Source organism: Cydia strobilella, chromosome 3, assembly GCF_947568885.1.
Source record: "Cydia strobilella chromosome 3, ilCydStro3.1, whole genome shotgun sequence".
NCBI classification, from domain to species: domain Eukaryota; kingdom Metazoa; phylum Arthropoda; class Insecta; order Lepidoptera; family Tortricidae; genus Cydia; species Cydia strobilella.
In genome coordinates, this window is record NC_086043.1 from 132,448 (window position 1) to 153,927 (window position 21,480).

At 52.6% G+C, this 21,480-nt stretch overlaps 2 protein-coding genes across 2 annotated transcripts in view; both read left to right on the plus strand.

Annotated features, from left to right (window-relative positions):
• The first annotated feature begins 131 nt into the window (after positions 1 to 131).
• Positions 132 to 21,480, plus strand: part of LOC134756185 (DNA ligase 4) — a 32,922-nt gene continuing 11,573 nt past the window's right edge. Inside the window, exons 1-14 of the mRNA XM_063693012.1 lie at positions 132 to 373; positions 4,344 to 4,550; positions 5,328 to 5,504; positions 5,723 to 5,855; positions 7,469 to 7,644; positions 8,588 to 8,755; positions 9,416 to 9,611; positions 10,679 to 10,913; positions 11,037 to 11,163; positions 11,248 to 11,356; positions 17,843 to 18,045; positions 18,361 to 18,498; positions 18,591 to 18,830; positions 19,802 to 19,922. Coding sequence (XP_063549082.1) covers positions 4,356 to 4,550; positions 5,328 to 5,504; positions 5,723 to 5,855; positions 7,469 to 7,644; positions 8,588 to 8,755; positions 9,416 to 9,611; positions 10,679 to 10,913; positions 11,037 to 11,163; positions 11,248 to 11,356; positions 17,843 to 18,045; positions 18,361 to 18,498; positions 18,591 to 18,830; positions 19,802 to 19,922 — 2,218 coding nt within the window. The 5' untranslated portion in view covers positions 132 to 373; positions 4,344 to 4,355. The remainder of the gene's footprint in view (positions 374 to 4,343; positions 4,551 to 5,327; positions 5,505 to 5,722; positions 5,856 to 7,468; positions 7,645 to 8,587; positions 8,756 to 9,415; positions 9,612 to 10,678; positions 10,914 to 11,036; positions 11,164 to 11,247; positions 11,357 to 17,842; positions 18,046 to 18,360; positions 18,499 to 18,590; positions 18,831 to 19,801; positions 19,923 to 21,480) is intronic.
• On the plus strand, positions 367 to 2,878 carry LOC134755592 (general transcription factor 3C polypeptide 3). The gene has a single exon (XM_063692072.1). The coding sequence runs from the start codon at positions 495 to 497 to the stop codon at positions 2,859 to 2,861; it is 2,367 nt and encodes a 788-aa protein (XP_063548142.1). The 5' UTR covers positions 367 to 494; the 3' UTR covers positions 2,862 to 2,878.

Below are 21,480 nucleotides of genomic sequence, written 5' to 3' on the forward strand. Positions count from 1 at the left end.
TGAACACCTTTGAAATCTCGTAAGAAGTTTGATTTATTATTCATATCGGGTAATTTCAGAGAATACAGTGCAAAGAGTAGTATTAGTATATACAGTGCTGGAATATCAGAAATACTGTAAAAATACGGCTCTGTTAAGTCAAATGTTTGAAAGAAAATGTCATGTGCATGATGTGCATGTGCACACGATTTGTGATTTGTCAACAAATAATGCGTGCGGTGAAATTCGTGGACATGTAAATACTTGTTTCTTGTTTGCGAAAATAGCAAGAAGAGAAGAACTATTCAATTTAATGAACAATTCAAACAGAAAATAACCATACATACATGTTGGATGTTGGTACCGCAGTAGTGACTAACGAGGGGTTGTTGAAGTAAGTGGCTCATGTTGTCCTAAAAAATTAACTTATTAACAGACTTAGCTAACCATAATTACTCTTTATTTGTTGAATATTCGAATTGGATCATATAAAACCGGGACCGTCCGCTGACAAAATGGATTTAGAGAATGAGTTGACCAATAAGTTTCTTAGCGGGGAGATGTCGTTCGCGGAGTACTCTAGCGAGTGGTACGAGCACGACGACGACGACGACGCCGAGGAGGAGGCGGAGGCGCGCAGCCCGGAGCCGCCGGCGCAGGCGACGGGCCGCGCGCTCGTGCGCCGCCGCAAGGGCTCGCGCCTCACCCCCGCGCTGCTCGGCCTCATGGGCGAGGCCAACCTGCGCTTCGTGCGCGGCGACAAAGAGACAGCCGAGAAGATGTGCCATGAGATCATCAAGCAGGTCCCTAATGCGCCTGAACCCTACCAGACGCTGGCACAGATATATGAGAATGATCCGGACAAGTTTATGCAGTTCTCATTACTGGCCGCCCACTTGAGCCCGTCTGACGCCACCGAGTGGTTGCGACTGGCAGCTCTGTCTAAACAGCGTAATGACGTGAAACAGGAGATGCTCTGCTACACTCAAGCTATAAGAGCCGATCCTCACAATCTGGCTAACCATATGAAAAGACTGGAATTGTTCATCTCTCTTGAAGAAGCAAAGTATCCTGTACATACTCTCTGCTTGTCTCGTGTCAAATGCTACCACAAAATTGCAACATCCATGCCCCCCACTGAAGGAGAAACTATCATGAAATATGCCAAGATGGCTGCCACTCTGTATCACAACAACAATGAGTCGGAGAATGCTCTAGTAGTCATGACGGCAGCATACAACAAGTGTGCTAATCTCTTCTCCATGGAGGAAACTAACATTTTCCTAGAGCTTCTCATTTCCCAGAAGCAATACCAGACTTGCATAGAAGTGTTTGTTGCGAATGCAGGAGTTGAGATAGAAGCAGAAATACAAACCATAGAAAACGCTTATCACATGCTCGAGGAGCAGACAAACTATTTGAATTGCACTTTACCAAACAGTCTGCCTATTGATTTGAAAAGCAAGTTACTTGTGTGCTTCATCCATCTCGGAGCCACTAATCTTGTGGAGACATTGCTTGCAGACTTCCTGACCAACAATGTGGAGAAAGCTGGCGATTTGTACATGGACATAGAAGAAGCTCTGTCTGCTGTTGGACTTCACCACCTGGCTCTCAAACTTCTGGAACCTCTTGTTCAGAATCCCAGCTTTGATCTTGGGGCGGTGTGGCTTAAACACGCCGAGTGTTTGTACAATTTGGGAAGACAAAATGAGGCAATAGATTCTTACTATAAAGTGTTGCAGCACGCGCCGCAGCACGCTGAGGCGCGCCGCCGCGTGTTCGTCATCTTGGAGAACCAGGGCCGCGTCGACGAGGCTCTAGACATCCTGCAGCAGGACTACAAGTACGTCGTCAGCGCCAGTCTGGTCTATGAGCAGTGCTGCGCTCTCAAAAAGTACGGTCGGATGCTCAAATACCTAGAAGCAGGGGAAGCTTTATTATCAAAAACGTTCGTGAGGTTTAGACACGAGGAGGAGCTCAAAATTGCGCGCAAAATGAGAGGAGGCCTTGATCTTATTCAAGAATTTAGAACAGTGCGTGGAGAAAATCCTTATAACGAAGACGATATTCACTTCGATGAGGATGATACTTTTAAATTTACGCCACAGGAAGAATGGAACTTTTTCTTGGAGCTGCTGGAGATAGCTCGCGAGCACAAGCAGTACTGCGCGATGCAGCGGCTGACGTTCGGGTCGCTGGTGTCGAAGGCACTAGCGCCACAGCGGCCGCAGATCGAGTTCTACTGCCTGCAGGCCTGCCTGCTCAACAACGACCACCACAACGCCTTCTCCTTCATCCGCGACTTCTGCATCAAGAGCCCGAGCGTGCGCTGCTGGAACATCCTCAATCTAGTCATCAACTCCATCGACGAAAACACACATATGAAATTTTTAGCGAGGCTCTTTCAAAAAGAACCGAACATTGTTAAAAACTTATTCTTAGGCAACAACTTTCTAACGTCAGGCCGCTATATTGTAGCGTTGAAGTATTTCCTGGAATACCACGATCAGCGGCGCGAGCCGATCTCTGCGTTCCTCATCGGGATCACGATGCTCATCATGGCGGCGCAGCGAACCATGGATAAGCACCACAATTTGATTCTGCAAGGGATGTCGTACTTGATAACGTATCAGCACACCAGGAAGTGCGACCAGGAGGCGCTGTACAACATCGGGCGCGCGTACCACATGTTAAGTATTAACAACCTGGCGATCGAGTACTATGAGAGGGCTCTGGAGGCGCCCCCGGCGGCGCGCTGCGCCACGCACGGCTCCATTGACCTAAGGATGGAGACCGCATACAACCTGTACCTGCTGTACAAAGACCATGCGCCGCATGTGGCGAGACAGTACCTGTTTAAGCATCTTGTTATTGAATAAATTTTATTATATCGTTATATTTTGATTTTATCTATACGAGTAGCGAGTAGGTACGATCACAGACTTTAATTGTTAACCCAACTAAGGTTCAACTTCAAGCTAATTTAGTTGTCATTACTAACGGTATAAAATGTCCAATGTAAAGTAAACCCTAAATGGTACAACAATTAAAGTCCGTGACTGTACATGACCTAAAACAGCCCAACTTTTCCAAGTCATTTATATTCAGATGAAAATACATTCTCTTCGAAAAATATTATAGTACCTACATTACTACAGAGGCTGGGAAGTAAGGGGTTGCCACTGTTGCCAGCCGAATGCATATACTCAAAATAGCATTAAGAGTATCTATTAATTAGAACACTCCCAACTACATTATAACAGCGCCACCTGGTGAGAACCATCAAGTCATTGCAGGATTACTGTACTGGCAGCGAGGGCTGGATTCCCGAGCAAGCGAAAGAATTCTCGCTATGCTCGTAATTCTAATTTAGTATCTTATTCTTAATGTAGCGAAATACTCAAAAGGCAATTAGACAATAAATATAAAAACTGTAAATAGAGGTGAGGGTGACAGGAGGGTGGCGATGGCGAACGGACCTTACGGACCCTACATCATAATAGAAGTTACCGAATAGGTACGTTAAGTAAGTATGTACAAAAAAGATGCTCAATGCTCAAGGTTAAACTAAATTTACGGGTTGAACTTACATATTCTTAGTCATTGCGACGTGTTTCGGGAAGTCTAGGTCTCCATATTCAAGCACTAACAGTGCATGAGCAGGCAATCATAATGTCACTCGCCGCGCAGCGCGCTGGGCGCACAATGTTATAACTGGTTGGGGGTGATCACGGGGTGATATTGCGCTGTCGTTGTATTAGGTGGGCAAGGTGGGGTTTGGGTCACCCAACACTTGCAATGATAAACATGAACACGACGATGCATGAGCACGAGTGACTAAAAATTCGCAAACCGTAAAATTAGTTTAATTTTATTAACTCACGACGTTTAATTTTGATGCTCATTAATGATCAAAAAAGTTCTCAAGGGCGTGCCGCATGGCGTCCTGACTCCTGCTTTAACTATATACTGTTGTATACATATAACACGTAGCTGTCTATAGATACGTATTTCATAGGTGGGCAAGGTGGCGGGTTTGGGTCACCCAACACTTGCGACGATAAACAATGAACACGACGATGCATGAGCTCTAGTGACTAAAAATTCGTGAGTTAAACCGTAAAATTAGTTTAATTTTATTAACGTATGAAAAGGAACCTCGACACGAAAAGAAGAAGAAGATACGTAAGGTTACTGAATAAATATTGAACGTATTATTTCCCGTAACTTGATTTATAACATGCAATAAAATTTTCGTATCGAGCAAGTTTCAATATTTGTTTCCCGTCAATTAGGTAAATACCTATTGTATTTGTGTTCAAACATCGCTGAAATAGCCCTAAGCTTTAATAAATTTGCAGACGAGTCCCACGATGTCTGGTCCCTGGCCGCCGGCGCCCGAGCCCGAGGCGGAAGCGGTCCCCGCCGAGGACATGCCGTTCGCGCAGCTCTGTGACTTACTCGAGCGTCTGCATAAGAGGAAGAAAGAATGGTCAGAGCAGGATAACATACTGACGGCCTTCTTTGACGAGTTCAGGCTGGTGGCTGCCAGGATCACTGGGAAAAAGGTATAGAGACCGTGCTGGAGGGCCTGCCATCTCGTGACCTGAATCAAAAGCGAAAACAATTCACGCTTCTGAGCAGGTGCTGCGGTGCTGCCTCCTATACACTTCACGCTGGTTCTATTTCTCACAGTAAGGTCTGCTATATAATGCTTCGCGCCAATGAATATTAGGGTGCTTCTGTGCTCCCGTCTATACAGTTCATGCATGCACGATTGCACGCCCTTCCCTATACCTATACTTAACACGTTCTCTGCCGGCAGATTCTTCAACCGGCGCTTTTGGCTACAGAGCGAATAAAACGCGCAAGCGTAGAACGTTTCCTCGCGCTGACAGTGAATGCGTTGCTATAGATACTTATGTAATGTGACGGTAATGGGTTCTGTTTGAAATAAGATTTTGCTTGACACATTGACGGTATATTGACACGCCTTTATCGCTCCTTTTCTGGCACAAAGTTGAATAATAGTTATGGTATTAGCATTACTCAGTGAAGGTGATGGGTTGAAAAAATATCAATGCAAAAATAGCGGACTTTACACCACAGGGCACTCTCTAACAGCTGTCATTCACATAGATAATAGATACTACCTGGCATTTAGACATAGGTATGTCGGATCGCATTTTTGTTTGTTTGTGTGGGTGTGTGTGTACCTATATGTGTAGACATAATGTTTGCTCTCCGGGACCGACATTGTGGATTTAGGATCCCACACCTACATCGAACAATGAGAAAACGCTCTTACGACGAAGATGTCATTTCTTATTTACAACATTTTACAGAACTGCAGCCTGTTTCCCGTGATGCGCCTTCTACTTCCAGCGCTGGACCGCGAGCGAGGCGCCTACCACCTCAAAGAAACCTCTTTAGGGTCCACTCTAGTCAGAGTGCTGGCTCTGCCGCCGACTTCCGCTGATGCGCTCCGCCTGACGAGCTATCGCTCCGTCAGCAACGCACAGGTTAGCCGACATTCTAATAACTTTTGTAATAACTCCACGGCCGACTTCGGCCACGGCGACTGCTGTCAACTCCGTTGCTGTCGCTGGTGTGCTCGCAAGTGGCTGGTGTAGCGTTTAGCCGATCTTGTTAGTAAAAGTTCGCGAACATTGCGGGCATGTGAGCACACCATTAACAAAGTTATAGGGTATTGCCGCATTATTTTTTACTTTTATTACAGGACAGCGACCTCGCCGGTGTGGCTTACTTCGTTCTGAAGAACCGTTTCGCGCGCCAGCCCGGCTCGCTCACCGTGAAAGACGTCAACGAGGTGCTGGACAAGATCGCCAACGCGCAGGTCGGGGGGAAGGCGAGTGAGTAGACAACAGTCATTAATATGGCCGGGGTTGCCTGCCTCGTGTTAATAAACCGCCTCGCGCGCCAGCCCGGCTCGCTCACCGTGAAGAACGCCAACGAGGTGCTGGACAAGATAGCCAACACGCAGGTCGGCGGGAAGGCGCGTGAATCACTAATCTGGCTGGGGTTGCCTGCCTCGTGCTAATGAACCGCTTTGCGCGCCAGCCCGCTTCGCTCACCTTGAAGAACGCCAACGAGGTGCTGGACAAGATAGCCAACACGCAGGTCTACGGGGAGGCGCGTGAGTAGACAACAGATACTACAGGGCCGGGGTTGCCTGCCTCGTGTTAATAAACCGCCTCGCGCGCCAGCCCGGCTCGCTCACCGTGAAGGACGCCGACTAGGTGCTAGACAAGATCGCCAATAGGTCGCCGGAATGGGAAGTGACTAACTAAAACAAACAGCGAAGCTCCATTACTACTATTATACTTAGTAGTCTTAGAGTAAGATGTAGTATACAGTCGCGACATATGTAGTTGCTCAGTCACTGCAGCACAGAAATAACATAAAATCATCTGACTTCTTTGTAAGTGGCTTTTAAATTAAGCTTTGTACAGCGTCGAGGAGTTTTTTAAACTACCGTACACATAAGTACTTAAACGCTGTGTTAACTCATAATGTAACGATCGCATTGTAATAATTGTAATATTTGTAATGAATAATGAACATGAAGAATAATCTGTATGAATAAGTTAGTTTGATATATTGGTTTATTAAGAATAAATGTGAAGTACGAGGAGAGGAAAACCGAGGAAAAGGTGGATGGACTGTGTGAAAGATGATATGAAACTAACGCAAGTGAATGATGAGATGACGGGTGACAGAGATGTATGGAAGAAAAAGACATGCTGCGCCGACCCCAAGTGAATGGGACAAGGGCAAGCGAATGATGATGATATTGTATTGTGACTATTTTGACTTGTAACTTTGGCGTTATAAATAAATAAGTTTTGTATTTGTATTTGTATCGCTGGTATTCGGCTAGTCATATCGTCGTACATCAAATTTTTCTTTTGTGCAATAAACTTTAAATAAATAAAAAACCGGCCAAGTGCGAGTCGGACTCGCGCACGAAGGGTTCCGTACCATTACGGAAAAAAACAGCAAAAAAATCACGTTTATTGTATGGGAGCCCCATTTAAATATTTATATTATTCTGTTTTTAGTATTTGTTGTTGTAGCTGCAACAAAAATACATTATCTGTGAAAATTTCAACTGTAGCTATCACGGTCATGAGATACAGCCTGGTGACAGACAGACGGACAGACGGACAGCGGAGTCTTAGTAATAGGGTCCCGTTTTTACCCTTTGGGTACGGAACCCTAAAAAGTTGATCTGTGTTTCTCGCTCAGTAGTCTTGACCGAGTGCACCCGTATACCTACTGAGGTACTGAGTGAAGTGCTTGTTTTAATTAAAATTACAGTTTCATTGTCCAATTTACTAGTACAGTTTATTGGCCCAATCAAGGGCAGATCGAACGGTCATTTAGTGTGTAGGTTATAAAAACTCATGTTAATATTTACATTATATATACTTCCTCATCGTAAACAATGTTGTCTCGTGTGCAGGAGTACTGGACGAGGCGTTCGGCACAGTGTTCCGTCAACTAAGCGCCGACCAACTGAAGTGGTTCCTACGTATAGTGCTGAAGGACCTGCGCCTTCGCATAGGCCACGCCAGGATCCTCGCCGCCATGCACCCCGACGCGCCAGAGTACTATGACTCTTGTAGCAACCTGCTTAAGGTCAGTTTCACATAACCAATTCGAAAAGGGGGTTTTTATTCCCTGCTAGGAGGGATCAAAGTGGCACTTTTCTTCCCTGCTAGGAGGGATCAAAGTAACACTTTTCTGTTCTAGGACACTATTAAAAATTTTTTTTCCATATTATTTTTTTAGCTTAAATAATATTTTTAAACATCATAATTACCTTATAGGTGATGTGAAAAGCAGTATGTGTCACATGGTAGCAAAATTATTTCCATCTTGGGCGTAACACACTTGAATCCCTCACTACGCTCAGGATTCTATTTTAAAATCCCTCGTTACTCTCGGGATTCTATTATAGAATCCTTCGCTTCGTTTAGGATTCAATGTACGCCCTCGCCGTAAATATGTCATTTTGCTCCCTTGTAACACAATCTACTATTGTAGCCTACTTTCGCGCAATTACTTTATGTACATACGCCTTCAATGCTCTCACAATTTCTGGGGTGTCATGTTTTCGTCAACCCTTTTAAAAACCGGAGAACAGCTTTTTTTGAAAAACCCCACACGTTAATCTTTTGACAGTTAAGGATTTTTTTAAGTAACATGTCATTAAATTTTCTGTCACTAAATAAGGGGGCGAAGTTTCTCCTTGCTTACTTTTTATGTGTTTCGTTCTAAGGACTCTTCTCTCCACTAACTTTCATTTTCTATTTCACCCCCGTAGAGGACGATTCCCGGTAAAAAATGTGTCCTATATCCTAATCCATGTTATTAATATTTGTGCTAAATTCTGCCAAATTTGTAGTCATTTTGTATAATTAAGAAGTAAACATCCATATATTGGAGTATACAAATTTTCACATTTATAAAAGTTGACATTGAGTCATGGTAGTTTATCTTGCTCGGGGCGAGAGTGTTTCTCTTCCCTCACTGTTTCTCGTACCCCATTTAGCCTTAAAGGTTTGTTTTGTATGTTCAGACATGTTCGGAGCTGGAGCCAGGCTCGGCGCGCCCCCTAGAGCTCGGCGTGCAAGTTTTCTTCGCTGTCAGCCCCATGTTGTCAGAGCGCCTCGACGTGACGCGCGTGTTGCGGTTACCACCTGCAGCTTACATTGTGGAGGAAAAGTTCGACGGCGAGCGATTTCAGGTCGGAATATTTCACTTGTTTCATGCATAATAATATACTAGCCTGGTAGATACTCTAGCCTTGTATTATTATTATTATTTTCAGGGGTTTTTTATATCTCAGCATAAGCTAGTAGTTAATGCCAGCTACGGGCCTAAGCCAAGTAGATGACATAAAGTCAAAGATATACATTTTAAAAATAGGTTATTCAGCTTATTCGGTTCTAGCTTCATCTTGTTGCAAAAACTTTCTAATGATTCTGCATTACTTAGCACAGTTAGCATAGTTTGTCTAGTCTATTTTTAAATTGATTAACACTTGCAGAGTTCACAACTCATTATTCATACATACCATCATTTCATCATTTTTGAGTTCATTAGGTTTCTAAAATGCTTTTGATCTCGAAAAAATAGGATCAATCAGGGCCCCCCTAATTCTCCAATCCAACCCAATTATTATTGTTTCGACAATTCAGATTTTTTCGGTGACTGCTGACTACATACATTTTTTTAGGAGATTTTAAGGATTTGCCACACTGGATGCGTTCTGCGGGCAGTGGTCAAACTTCAACTTCAAAGGTTGTCAATGTTGTTCATACATAATGCGGCTTTGCGCAGAACGCATCCAGTGTGGCAAATCCTTCAATCTTTCAACACAAGTAATTCTAAGTAAATATCGTAGATCCACATCCAAGACGGCGTGTTCGAGTACTTCTCCCGCAAGGGCCACTCGTACGGCCAACACTTCGGCACCGGAGACGACAACGGTCTGCTCACTCCTAAACTACGCCAGGGTCTCGCTCCAGGAGTCAGGAGCGTGGTGCTGGACGGCGAGATGATGGGCTGGCACAAGCAGCGCCAGGTCTTCGGGACCAAAGGTGAGTAGTCAGGGACCGACACGATCTGCTCACTCCTAAACTACGCCAGGGTCTCGCTCCAGGAGTCAGGAGCGTGGTGCTGGACGGCGAGATGATGGGCTGGCACAAGCAGCGCCAGGTCTTCGGGACCAAAGGTGAGTAGTCAGGGACCGACACGATCTGCTCACTCCTAAACTACGCCAGGGTCTCGCTCCAGGAGTCAGGAGCGTGGTGCTGGACGGCGAGATGATGGGCTGGCACAAGCAGCGCCAGGTCTTCGGGAGCAAAGGTGAGTAGTCAGGGACCGACACGATCTGCTCACTCCTAAACTACGCCAGGGTCTCGCTCCAGGAGTCAGGAGCGTGGTGCTGGACGGCGAGATGATGGGCTGGCACAAGCAGCGCCAGGTCTTCGGGACCAAAGGTGAGTAGTCAGGGACCGACACGATCTGCTCACTCCTAAACTACGCCAGGGTCTCGCTCCAGGAGTCAGGAGCGTGGTGCTGGACGGCGAGATGATGGGCTGGCACAAGCAGCGCCAGGTCTTCGGGACCAAAGGTGAGTAGTCAGGGACCGACACGATCTGCTCACTCCTAAACTACGCCAGGGTCTCGCTCCAGGAGTCAGGAGCGTGGTGCTGGACGGCGAGATGATGGGCTGGCACAAGCAGCGCCAGGTCTTCGGGAGCAAAGGTGAGTAGTCAGGGACCGACACGATCTGCTCACTCCTAAACTACGCCAGGGTCTCGCTCCAGGAGTCAGGAGCGTGGTGCTGGACGGCGAGATGATGGGCTGGCACAAGCAGCGCCAGGTCTTCGGGACCAAAGGTGAGTAGTCAGGGACCGACACGATCTGCTCACTCCTAAACTACGCCAGGGTCTCGCTCCAGGAGTCAGGAGCGTGGTGCTGGACGGCGAGATGATGGGCTGGCACAAGCAGCGCCAGGTCTTCGGGACCAAAGGTGCAAACACAAAACATATTGAATGCGAAAAGGTAGCCAAAGTAAGAGCATTGGGTACAAAATATTCTGTGTCCATGGTACATTGTGAGAGAATTTTCAAAATATTTATAATACCATCAACACCAACAGGCATGTCCTTCGACGTGAAGAAGATAACTGAGAACTCCGCCTTCCAACCGTGCTTCTGCGCCTTCGACGTGCTGCACTACAACGGGCGGGGGCTCGCGGGCGCGGGCGGGGGCGGGGGCGCGGGCGCGGGCGGGGGCGGGGCGCCGCTGCGGGACCGGCTGGCCGTGCTCGACTCCATCATCACGGATGTGCCGGGAGTGTTGCTCCGAAGCAAGCGCCGAACAGTCACTGACCGGTAAGTAGTTCACTCTTTTTTCGCTATGAAGTATCGCCATAGAATCGAGAACTTATCTTTTTTAGAGTTCCTGTTTATCCCAGACATAAAAGTAAACAATAAACGTGTTGTTTGACCTGACAGTTCGGAGATCCTGGAGGCGCTCAACAGAGCGATCGAAGACCAAGAAGAAGGTATCGTGGTGAAAGACCTGGACTCGCACTACCTGGCCAACCGCCGCAATGCCGGCTGGTATAAGGTCAAACCCGAGGTAACTTAACATACTAAAGTTACTTACTAAATGTTATAATCTACGAAAACGTCACATGGATGATATGTATGTTTGTATTCACAGTACACGGAAGGCACGATGGTGGAACTGGATCTAGTGGTGGTTGGCGCAGAGGAAGCGAGCGACAAGCGCCGCGGCCGCGCGCGCAGCTTCCACGTCGCCTGCGCGGACACACACGCGGACACACACGCGGACAAGGACAAGGACAAGAGCGGCGCGCCTGGTATGTTTAAACCTTTAACTCGCAGTGAGCTCATCGAACCGTCCACAGCCCTCCGCCTTAGTTAGTACTTCTGTATTCAAGGCCCTTGGTTCCCTTTTTTATGTGTTATTCCAGATTACAAACTATATATATGTCAAATTAGATGCAGCGCCCCGTCGACAGCCGTTTTTGCATGTTTGAGGAAAAAACTCTTGTAGCTGTAATATTCTTTGACATTTCAAAGGCATTCGACCTCGTTAATCATTCTATGCTTTTGAAAAAATGCGAACATTATGGCATTAGAAGAAAAACATTAGACTAGATTGAAAGCTATCTATACAATCGGAGCGAATGCGTTGAAATTAATAAGTTTAACGAATCGAATGAACTGGCACAGCACAGATCAGAATTTTGAAGTTAATACGAGAGGGGTACCTCAAGGCAGTGTCTTAGGGCCGCTACTTTTTGTTTTATACATTAGCGATCTACCACTTAAAACACTAACGGTCATGTTTGCTGATGACATATCGATTATCGTTACAAATACAAATAAATCGGAGGCACATGAAACACTACGCTGGGACACTGTTGTAACGTACCGTGGTGTTCCAGGGCGCCCCCACCGCTGGGTGGTGGTGGGGCGCGTGGCGAGCGGCCTGACGTTCGAGCAGCGCGAGGGGTTGTGCGCGCGGCTGGAGCGGCACTGGGTGTTGTAACGTACCGTGGTGTTCCAGGGCGCCCCCACCGCTGGGTGGTGGTGGGGCGCGTGGCGAGCGGCCTGACATTCGAGCAGCGTGAGGGGTTGTGCGCGCGGCTGGAGCGGCACTGGGTGTTGTAACGTACCGTGGTGTTCCAGGGCGCCCCCACCGCTGGGTGGTGGTGGGGCGCGTGGCGAGCGGCCTGACGTTCGAGCAGCGCGAGGGGTTGTGCGCGCGGCTGGAGCGGCACTGCGTGTTGTAACGTACCGTGGTGTTCCAGGGCGCCCCCACCGCTGGGTGGTGGTGGGGCGCGTGGCGAGCGGCCTGACGTTCGAGCAGCGCGAGGGGTTGTGCGCGCGGCTGGAGCGGCACTGGGTGTTGTAACGTACCGTGGTGTTCCAGGGCGCCCCCACCGCTGGGTGGTGGTGGGGCGCGTGGCGAGCGGCCTGACGTTCGAGCAGCGCGAGGGGTTGTGCGCGCGGCTGGAGCGGCACTGGGTGTTGTAACGTACCGTGGTGTTCCAGGGCGCCCCCACCGCTGGGTGGTGGTGGGGCGCGTGGCAAGCGGCCTGATGTTCGAGCAGCGCGCGGGGTTGTGCGCGCGGCTGGAGCGGCACTGGGTGTTGTAACGTACCGTGGTGTTCCAGGGCGCCCCCACCGCTGGGTGGTGGTGGGGCGCGTGGCGAGCGGCCTGACGTTCGAGCAGCGCGAGGGGTTGTGCGCGCGGCTGGAGCGGCACTGGGTGTTGTAACGTACCGTGGTGTTCCAGGGCGCCCCCACCGCTGGGTGGTGGTGGGGCGCGTGGCGAGCGGCCTGACGTTCGAGCAGCGCGAGGGGTTGTGCGCGCGGCTGGAGCGGCACTGGGTGTTGTAACGTACCGTGGTGTTCCAGGGCGCCCCCACCGCTGGGTGGTGATGGGGCGCGTGGCGAGCGGCCTGACGTTCGAGCAGCGCGAGGGGTTGTGCGCGCGGCTGGAGCGGCACTGGGTGTTGTAACGTACCGTGGTGTTCCAGGGCGCCCCCACCGCTGGGTGGTGGTGGGGCGCGTGGCGAGCGGCCTGACGTTCGAGCAGCGCGAGGGGTTGTGCGCGCGGCTGGAGCGGCACTGGGTGTTGTAACGTACCGTGGTGTTCCAGGGCGCCCCCACCGCTGGGTGGTGGTGGGGCGCGTGGCGAGCGGCCTGACGTGCGAGCAGCGCGAGGGGTTGTGCGCGCGGCTGGAGCGGCACTGGGTGTTGTAACGTACCGTGGTGTTCCAGGGCGCCCCCACCGCTGGGTGGTGGTGGGGCGCGTGGCGAGCGGCCTGACGTTCGAGCAGCGCGAGGGGTTGTGCGCGCGGCTGGAGCGGCACTGGGTGTTGTAACGTACCGTGGTGTTCCAGGGCGCCCCCACCGCTGGGTGGTGGTGGGGCGCGTGGCGAGCGGCCTGACATTCGAGCAGCGTGAGGGGTTGTGCGCGCGGCTGGAGCGGCACTGGGTGTTGTAACGTACCGTGGTGTTCCAGGGCGCCCCTACCGCTGGGTGGTGGTGGGGCGCGTGGCGAGCGGCCTGACGTTCGAGCAGCGCGAGGGGTTGTGCGCGCGGCTGGAGCGGCACTGGGTGTTGTAACGTACCGTGGTGTTCCAGGGCGCCCCCACCGCTGGGTGGTGGTGGGGCGCGTGGCGAGCGGCCTGACGTTCGAGCAGCGCGAGGGGTTGTGCGCGCGGCTGGAGCGGCACTGGGTGTTGTAACGTACCGTGGTGTTCCAGGGCGCCCCCACCGCTGGGTGGTGGTGGGGCGCGTGGCAAGCGGCCTGATGTTCGAGCAGCGCGCGGGGTTGTGCGCGCGGCTGGAGCGGCACTGGGTGTTGTAACGTACCGTGGTGTTCCAGGGCGCCCCCACCGCTGGGTGGTGGTGGGGCGCGTGGCGAGCGGCCTGACGTTCGAGCAGCGCGAGGGGTTGTGCGCGCGGCTGGAGCGGCACTGGGTGTTGTAACGTACCGTGGTGTTCCAGGGCGCCCCCACCGCTGGGTGGTGGTGGGGCGCGTGGCGAGCGGCCTGACGTTCGAGCAGCGCGAGGGGTTGTGCGCGCGGCTGGAGCGGCACTGGGTGTTGTAACGTACCGTGGTGTTCCAGGGCGCCCCCACCGCTGGGTGGTGGTGGGGCGCGTGGCGAGCGTCCTGACGTTCGAGCAGCGCGAGGGGTTGTGCGCGCGGCTGGAGCGGCACTGGGTGTTGTAACGTACCGTGGTGTTCCAGGGCGCCCCCACCGCTGGGTGGTGGTGGGGCGCGTGGCGACAGGCCTGACGTTCGAGCAGCGCGAGGGGTTGTGCGCGCGGCTGGAGCGGCACTGGGTGTTGTAACGTACCGTGGTGTTCCAGGGCGCCCCCACCGCTGGGTGGTGGTGGGGCGCGTGGCGACAGGCCTGACGTTCGAGCAGCGCGAGGGGTTGTGCGCGCGGCTGGAGCGGCACTGGGTGTTGTAACGTACCGTGGTGTTCCAGGGCGCCCCCACCGCTGGGTGGTGGTGGGGCGCGTGGCGACAGGCCTGACGTTCGAGCAGCGCGAGGGGTTGTGCGCGCGGCTGGAGCGGCACTGGGTGTTGTAACGTACCGTGGTGTTCCAGGGCGCCCCCACCGCTGGGTGGTGGTGGGGCGCGTGGCGAGCGGCCTGACGTTCGAGCAGCGCGAGGGGTTGTGCGCGCGGCTGGAGCGGCACTGGGTGTTGTAACGTACCGTGGTGTTCCAGGGCGCCCCCACCGCTGGGTGGTGGTGGGGCGCGTGGCGAGCGGCCTGACGTTCGAGCAGCGCGAGGGGTTGTGCGCGCGGCTGGAGCGGCACTGGGTGTTGTAACGTACCGTGGTGTTCCAGGGCGCCCCCACCGCTGGGTGGTGGTGGGGCGCGTGGCGAGCGGCCTGACGTGCGAGCAGCGCGAGGGGTTGTGCGCGCGGCTGGAGCGGCACTGGGTGTTGTAACGTACCGTGGTGTTCCAGGGCGCCCCCACCGCTGGGTGGTGGTGGGGCGCGTGGCGAGCGGCCTGACGTTCGAGCAGCGCGAGGGGTTGTGCGCGCGGCTGGAGCGGCACTGGGTGTTGTAACGTACCGTGGTGTTCCAGGGCGCCCCCACCGCTGGGTGGTGGTGGGGCGCGTGGCGAGCGGCCTGACATTCGAGCAGCGTGAGGGGTTGTGCGCGCGGCTGGAGCGGCACTGGGTGTTGTAACGTACCGTGGTGTTCCAGGGCGCCCCCACCGCTGGGTGGTGGTGGGGCGCGTGGCGAGCGGCCTGACGTTCGAGCAGCGCGAGGGGTTGTGCGCGCGGCTGGAGCGGCACTGGGTGTTGTAACGTACCGTGGTGTTCCAGGGCGCCCCCACCGCTGGGTGGTGGTGGGGCGCGTGGCGAGCGGCCTGACGTTCGAGCAGCGCGAGGGGTTGTGCGCGCGGCTGGAGCGGCACTGGGTGTTGTAACGTACCGTGGTGTTCCAGGGCGCCCCCACCGCTGGGTGGTGGTGGGGCGCGTGGCGACAGGCCTGACGTTCGAGCAGCGCGAGGGGTTGTGCGCGCGGCTGGAGCGGCACTGGGTGTTGTAACGTACCGTGGTGTTCCAGGGCGCCCCCACCGCTGGGTGGTGGTGGGGCGCGTGGCGAGCGGCCTGACGTTCGAGCAGCGCGAGGGGTTGTGCGCGCGGCTGGAGCGGCACTGGGTGTTGTAACGTACCGTGGTGTTCCAGGGCGCCCCCACCGCTGGGTGGTGGTGGGGCGCGCGGCGAGCGGCCTGACGTTCGAGCAGCGCGAGGGGTTGTGCGCGCGGCTGGAGCGGCACTGGGTGTTGTAACGTACCGTGGTGTTCCAGGGCGCCCCCACCGCTGGGTGGTGGTGGGGCGCGTGGCGAGCGGCCTGACGTTCGAGCAGCGCGAGGGGTTGTGCGCGCGGCTGGAGCGGCACTGGGTGTTGTAACGTACCGTGGTGTTCCAGGGCGCCCCCACCGCTGGGTGGTGGTGGGGCGCGTGGCGACAGGCCTGACGTTCGAGCAGCGCGAGGGGTTGTGCGCGCGGCTGGAGCGGCACTGGGTGTTGTAACGTACCGTGGTGTTCCAGGGCGCCCCCACCGCTGGGTGGTGGTGGGGCGCGTGGCGACAGGCCTGACGTTCGAGCAGCGCGAGGGGTTGTGCGCGCGGCTGGAGCGGCACTGGGTGTTGTAACGTACCGTGGTGTTCTAGGGCGCCCCCACCGCTGGGTGGTGGTGGGGCGCGTGGCGACAGGCCTGACGTTCGAGCAGCGCGAGGGGTTGTGCGCGCGGCTGGAGCGGCACTGGGTGTTGTAACGTACCGTGGTGTTCCAGGGCGCCCCCACCGCTGGGTGGTGGTGGGGCGCGTGGCGACAGGCCTGACGTTCGAGCAGCGCGAGGGGTTGTGCGCGCGGCTGGAGCGGCACTGGGTGTTGTAACGTACCGTGGTGTTCCAGGGCGCCCCCACCGCTGGGTGGTGGTGGGGCGCGTGGCGACAGGCCTGACGTTCGAGCAGCGCGAGGGGTTGTGCGCGCGGCTGGAGCGGCACTGGGTGTTGTAACGTACCGTGGTGTTCCAGGGCGCCCCCACCGCTGGGTGGTGGTGGGGCGCGTGGCGAGCGGCCTGACGTTCGAGCAGCGCGAGGGGTTGTGCGCGCGGCTGGAGCGGCACTGGGTGTTGTAACGTACCGTGGTGTTCCAGGGCGCCCCCACCGCTGGGTGGTGGTGGGGCGCGTGGCAAGCGGCCTGACGTTCGAGCAGCGCGAGGGGTTGTGCGCGCGGCTGGAGCGGCACTGGGTGTTGTAACGTACCGTGGTGTTCCAGGGCGCCCCCACCGCTGGGTGGTGGTGGGGCGCGTGGCGAGCGGCCTGACGTTCGAGCAGCGCGAGGGGTTGTGCGCGCGGCTGGAGCGGCACTGGGTGTTGTAACGTACCGTGGTGTTCCAGGGCGCCCCCACCGCTGGGTGGTGGTGGGGCGCGTGGCGAGCGGCCTGACGTTCGAGCAGCGCGAGGGGTTGTGCGCGCGGCTGGAGCGGCACTGGGTGTTGTAACGTACCGTGGTGTTCCAGGGCGCCCCCACCGCTGGGTGGTGGTGGGGCGCGTGGCGAGCGGCCTGACGTTCGAGCAGCGCGAGGGGTTGTGCGCGCGGCTGGAGCGGCACTGGGTGTTGTAACGTACCGTGGTGTTCCAGGGCGCCCCCACCGCTGGGTGGTGGTGGGGCGCGTGGCGAGCGGCCTGACGTTCGAGCAGCGCGAGGGGTTGTGCGCGCGGCTGGAGCGGCACTGGGTGTTGTAACGTACCGTGGTGTTCCAGGGCGCCCCCACCGCTGGGTGGTGGTGGGGCGCGTGGCGAGCGGCCTGACGTTCGAGCAGCGCGAGGGGTTGTGCGCGCGGCTGGAGCGGCACTGGGTGTTGTAACGTACCATGGTGTTCCAGGGCGCCCCCACCGCTGGGTGGTGGTGGGGCGCGTGGCGAGCGGCCTGACGTTCGAGCAGCGCGAGGGGTTGTGCGCGCGGCTGGAGCGGCACTGGGTGTTGTAACGTACCGTGGTGTTCCAGGGCGCCCCCACCGCTGGGTGGTGGTGGGGCGCGTGGCGAGCGGCCTGACGTTCGAGCAGCGCGAGGGGTTGTGCGCGCGGCTGGAGCGGCACTGGGTGTTGTAACGTACCGTGGTGTTCCAGGGCGCCCCCACCGCTGGGTGGTGGTGGGGCGCGTGGCGAGCGGCCTGACGTTCGAGCAGCGCGAGGGGTTGTGCGCGCGGCTGGAGCGGCACTGGGTGTTGTAACGTACCGTGGTGTTCCAGGGCGCCCCCACCGCTGGGTGGTGGTGGGGCGCGTGGCGAGCGGCCTGACGTTCGAGCAGCGCGAGGGGTTGTGCGCGCGGCTGGAGCGGCACTGGGTGTCGCGGCGACGCGCGCCGCCGCCCGCCTGCCTCGTCTTCAACAAGGAGAAGCCCGACTTCTGGCTCATGCCAGAACATTCAATCATTTTACAAGTGGGTTATTCATTTTTAAATACACTATTAAGGTGCAACCACACCGCTGCTTAAAAACGCTGACGGTACGGAATCGCAGTGGCGCACCGTATGTGTACGTCATTGCGATTCCGTACCGTCAGCGTATTTTGAGTGAATAATTCGTAAATATTATTGCAATATGATTAATGATACAAATAGTTATTGTTAGTACATTCTAATTCAATTCAAAAAACATATAGTCAAACTGTAACATAAGGAGTGTTTCAAGTCGAAATCGTAATAAAAATTGTAGTCTATTCGCACATCACGCATTGTAGATTGTCTGTGTGCTAGGTTCGCGCCACAGAGTTAATCCGCAGCACGGACTTCGGCACGTCGCACACGTTGCGGTTCCCGCGCGTCACGGCCGTGCGCGACGACAAGCCCACGACGGACGCCATGCCGCTCGCCGAGTTCAACGCACTGGTCAAGGTATGCTTTGTACCTAATCCTATAACATTATATAGTGTATGTTTTTCTAATATAATTCGATTCCTTCCCTATTGTATTCCCTCTTGTTTCAGGACAGGTCGGTGGTGAAGCTCAGCAAGCGGCGGGTGTCCGCGGCCGCGCTGGAGGCCGCCGCGGGCACCGGCGCCGCGCCCCCCGCGCCCCCCGCGCCCCCCGCGCTCCCCGGCGCCGCGCCCCCCGCGCCCCCCGCGCCCCCCGGCGCCGCCGCCGCGCCCGAGCCGCGCCGCAAGCGCACGGCGCGCGTGCTGGAGGTTCCCGACCACTTCCGCACTACATCTATACAGGACGTCGAGGTTACATTTTGCCACCTTAATATCACATCATAAACTATATTACAAGGTGCAGCATAACGCTTTGGCAGAAACCTTTTTCTTTACAAGTGAATTCTTTGATTGGCTTTGACGACTGTCAAAATAATGAAAAAAAGATGGTGTGAATGTTGTCAATGTGAGAAGAGTGGATGTTAATGTGAAAAAAATGTGAATGATCTTTTCACGAAAATAAATAAAAGTAATTCTGCCCATCTATAGCAGTACCGGATAAATAACGGAAGTTTTTAATGAGATCGATTTCCGTGACATTTTTCATAAAATTGATTTCAGTGACATTTTATTTAATAATGTTTCGTGGCTTGTAAATAACAATATATATATCTTGTGGCGTTTATATTATTTTTTTTTTCCAAAGTTGCTACAAAGGCTGCGGATTTTGAATATGTATTACTTTAATATTGTCTTCGGTTACCGCGATAGTTACTCATGAAATAAAACGATGAAAACGGATTATATCGCGTATATTGAATTTATAATACATCCCGACGTTTCGAACTCTTTACAGCGTTCGTGGTCAACGGGTGACTGAGGAAAAATTACAAAGTGCAAAAATACCCACATACTAAAATACTGAACAATCATAGACTACAAACTTTAAGGCTGGTTGTACATGCAAAATCGGTCTACACTAGCGCGGCACTAGGGGCGGTGTAAACTAGCCTTATGAACCGATTTTGCATGTACAACCAGCCTTAAAGTTTGTAGTCTATGATTGTTCATTATTTTAGTATGTGGGTATTTTTGCACTTTGTAATTTTTCCTCAGTCACCCGTTGACCACGAACGCTGTAAAGAGTTCGAAACGTCGGGATGTATTATGAATTCAATATACGCGATATAATCCGTTTTCATAGTTTTATTTCATATGTATTACTTTATTTCGTTTGAGAAAGTAGTAAAGGTTACAACACGGTATTGGTATGTTGTGTGTAGGTGGTGTCGGCGGCGTTGAAAGGGCGCGAGGTGTGCGTGGTGTCGGGCGACGAGGCCAGCAGTAAGGCCGACCTCGTGCGCGCGGTGCGCTCGCATGGCGGCCGACACGTCGAGAACGTAGGTCAGTTATTACTACTACCCATCACATTACTATAATTAATATATTTAAGTATAGGTACTAATATATCCTAAGTATAGACTCTGGAGCTGCTCTAGAGCCGTTCTATTCGTATGTCTATAGGTAATAATAGTAATAAAAAACCGGCCAAATGCGAGTCGGACTCGCGCACCGAAGGTTCCGTACTTTTTAGTATTTGTTGTTATAGCGGCAACAGAAATACATCATCTCTGAAAATTTCAACTGTCTAGCTATCACGGTTCATGAGATACAACCTGGTGACAGACAGAGAGTGGAGTCTTAGTAATAGGGTCCCGTTTTTACCCTTTGGGTACGGAACCCTAAAAAAAGTGCTAAGTTTCGCTCAATTAGCCTCATGCATGAAGTTTATATTTGAACGAATTTTTTTTTTATTCGGATGTTTGCTACCGTTATATCATGTTAAAAATGCATTTCCGTTATTAAATAATCATTTAATTGCTTAAAATAATAAATAAAAAGTACAAAAATTGGCCCACGAAAAGCTAGTAAGAGAAACGCGCGAAACGTCACGTGACGTCACTCGTTCGACAGATTAGTTCACATAAGTGTCATTAGTAGCAAACAACGTGTGACGTCATCACGCTCTGTCGAATTCGCGCCAAAAATTATGAGCGTTTCAAACGCACAAAAATTTTCAACTTTTTAAATATTTTTTAATAAAATAATGTGAAGGTTTACAAAAGTATTATGATTTTTTCCGGTGTTCAAACGATATAAATTATGATTAAAAAAATTAAAAAAAATTCATGCATGGAGCTAATTGTTAATCGGGCTATCTCTGTATCTGATTGCCTTTACCCCGTATATGATACAACCATGACATATTCTGATCTTTTTATCAGGGTTCCGTACCCAAAGGGTAAAAACGGGATCCTATTACTTCCCTGACCCTCGAGTCCGACTCGCACTTGTCCGGTTTTTTATTGATATGTATATTTTGTATTCCCAACCCCTCTTTCACCCTTTCACTCTTTCAACCCCAATTCCCTCCAACGAAAGAACCACAAACAAATCATGCGCAACAAAACTAACCAGTAATCCCAGCGAAACTACACAACAGAAACTTGAACAAAAAAACAATTTCAAAACAAATGAAGAACCTGTACGCAGAAAAACACTACAAAATGACATGAAACTGCAGGGAAAGAAAAATGGAGAGAATTGGAGGAGGCCTCCACTCAAAGAGGGGTCCAAATTAAATTAAATTAGTAAATAACATACACAAACTTAACACTTTATTTATTTATCGTATGGCATATCTCTACATGTCACTGCATTATAAAATTAAAATTTAAAACTAGAATCCTTAAAATAATCCACGGCTTTCCCATTCAAGGTCTTGAGCTCTTCCAAGTTGCCACCGAATTTGGTGTTAGGACATTCCAGCACCATGTGACGGATAGTTTGTTCCGGTTCTCCACATCCGCATGCCGCCGATTCACACCATCCCCATTTATTCCTGTGGTATGCGAAGTTACCCACGTCAGTTCGGAAGCGGTTCAACAGACACCAGACACGT

Bases quoted from the DNA above. Each gene is read 5' to 3' on its own strand.
- LOC134755592 (XM_063692072.1), top strand. From the start codon at position 495: ATGGATTTAGAGAATGAGTTGACCAATAAGTTTCTTAGCGGGGAGATG.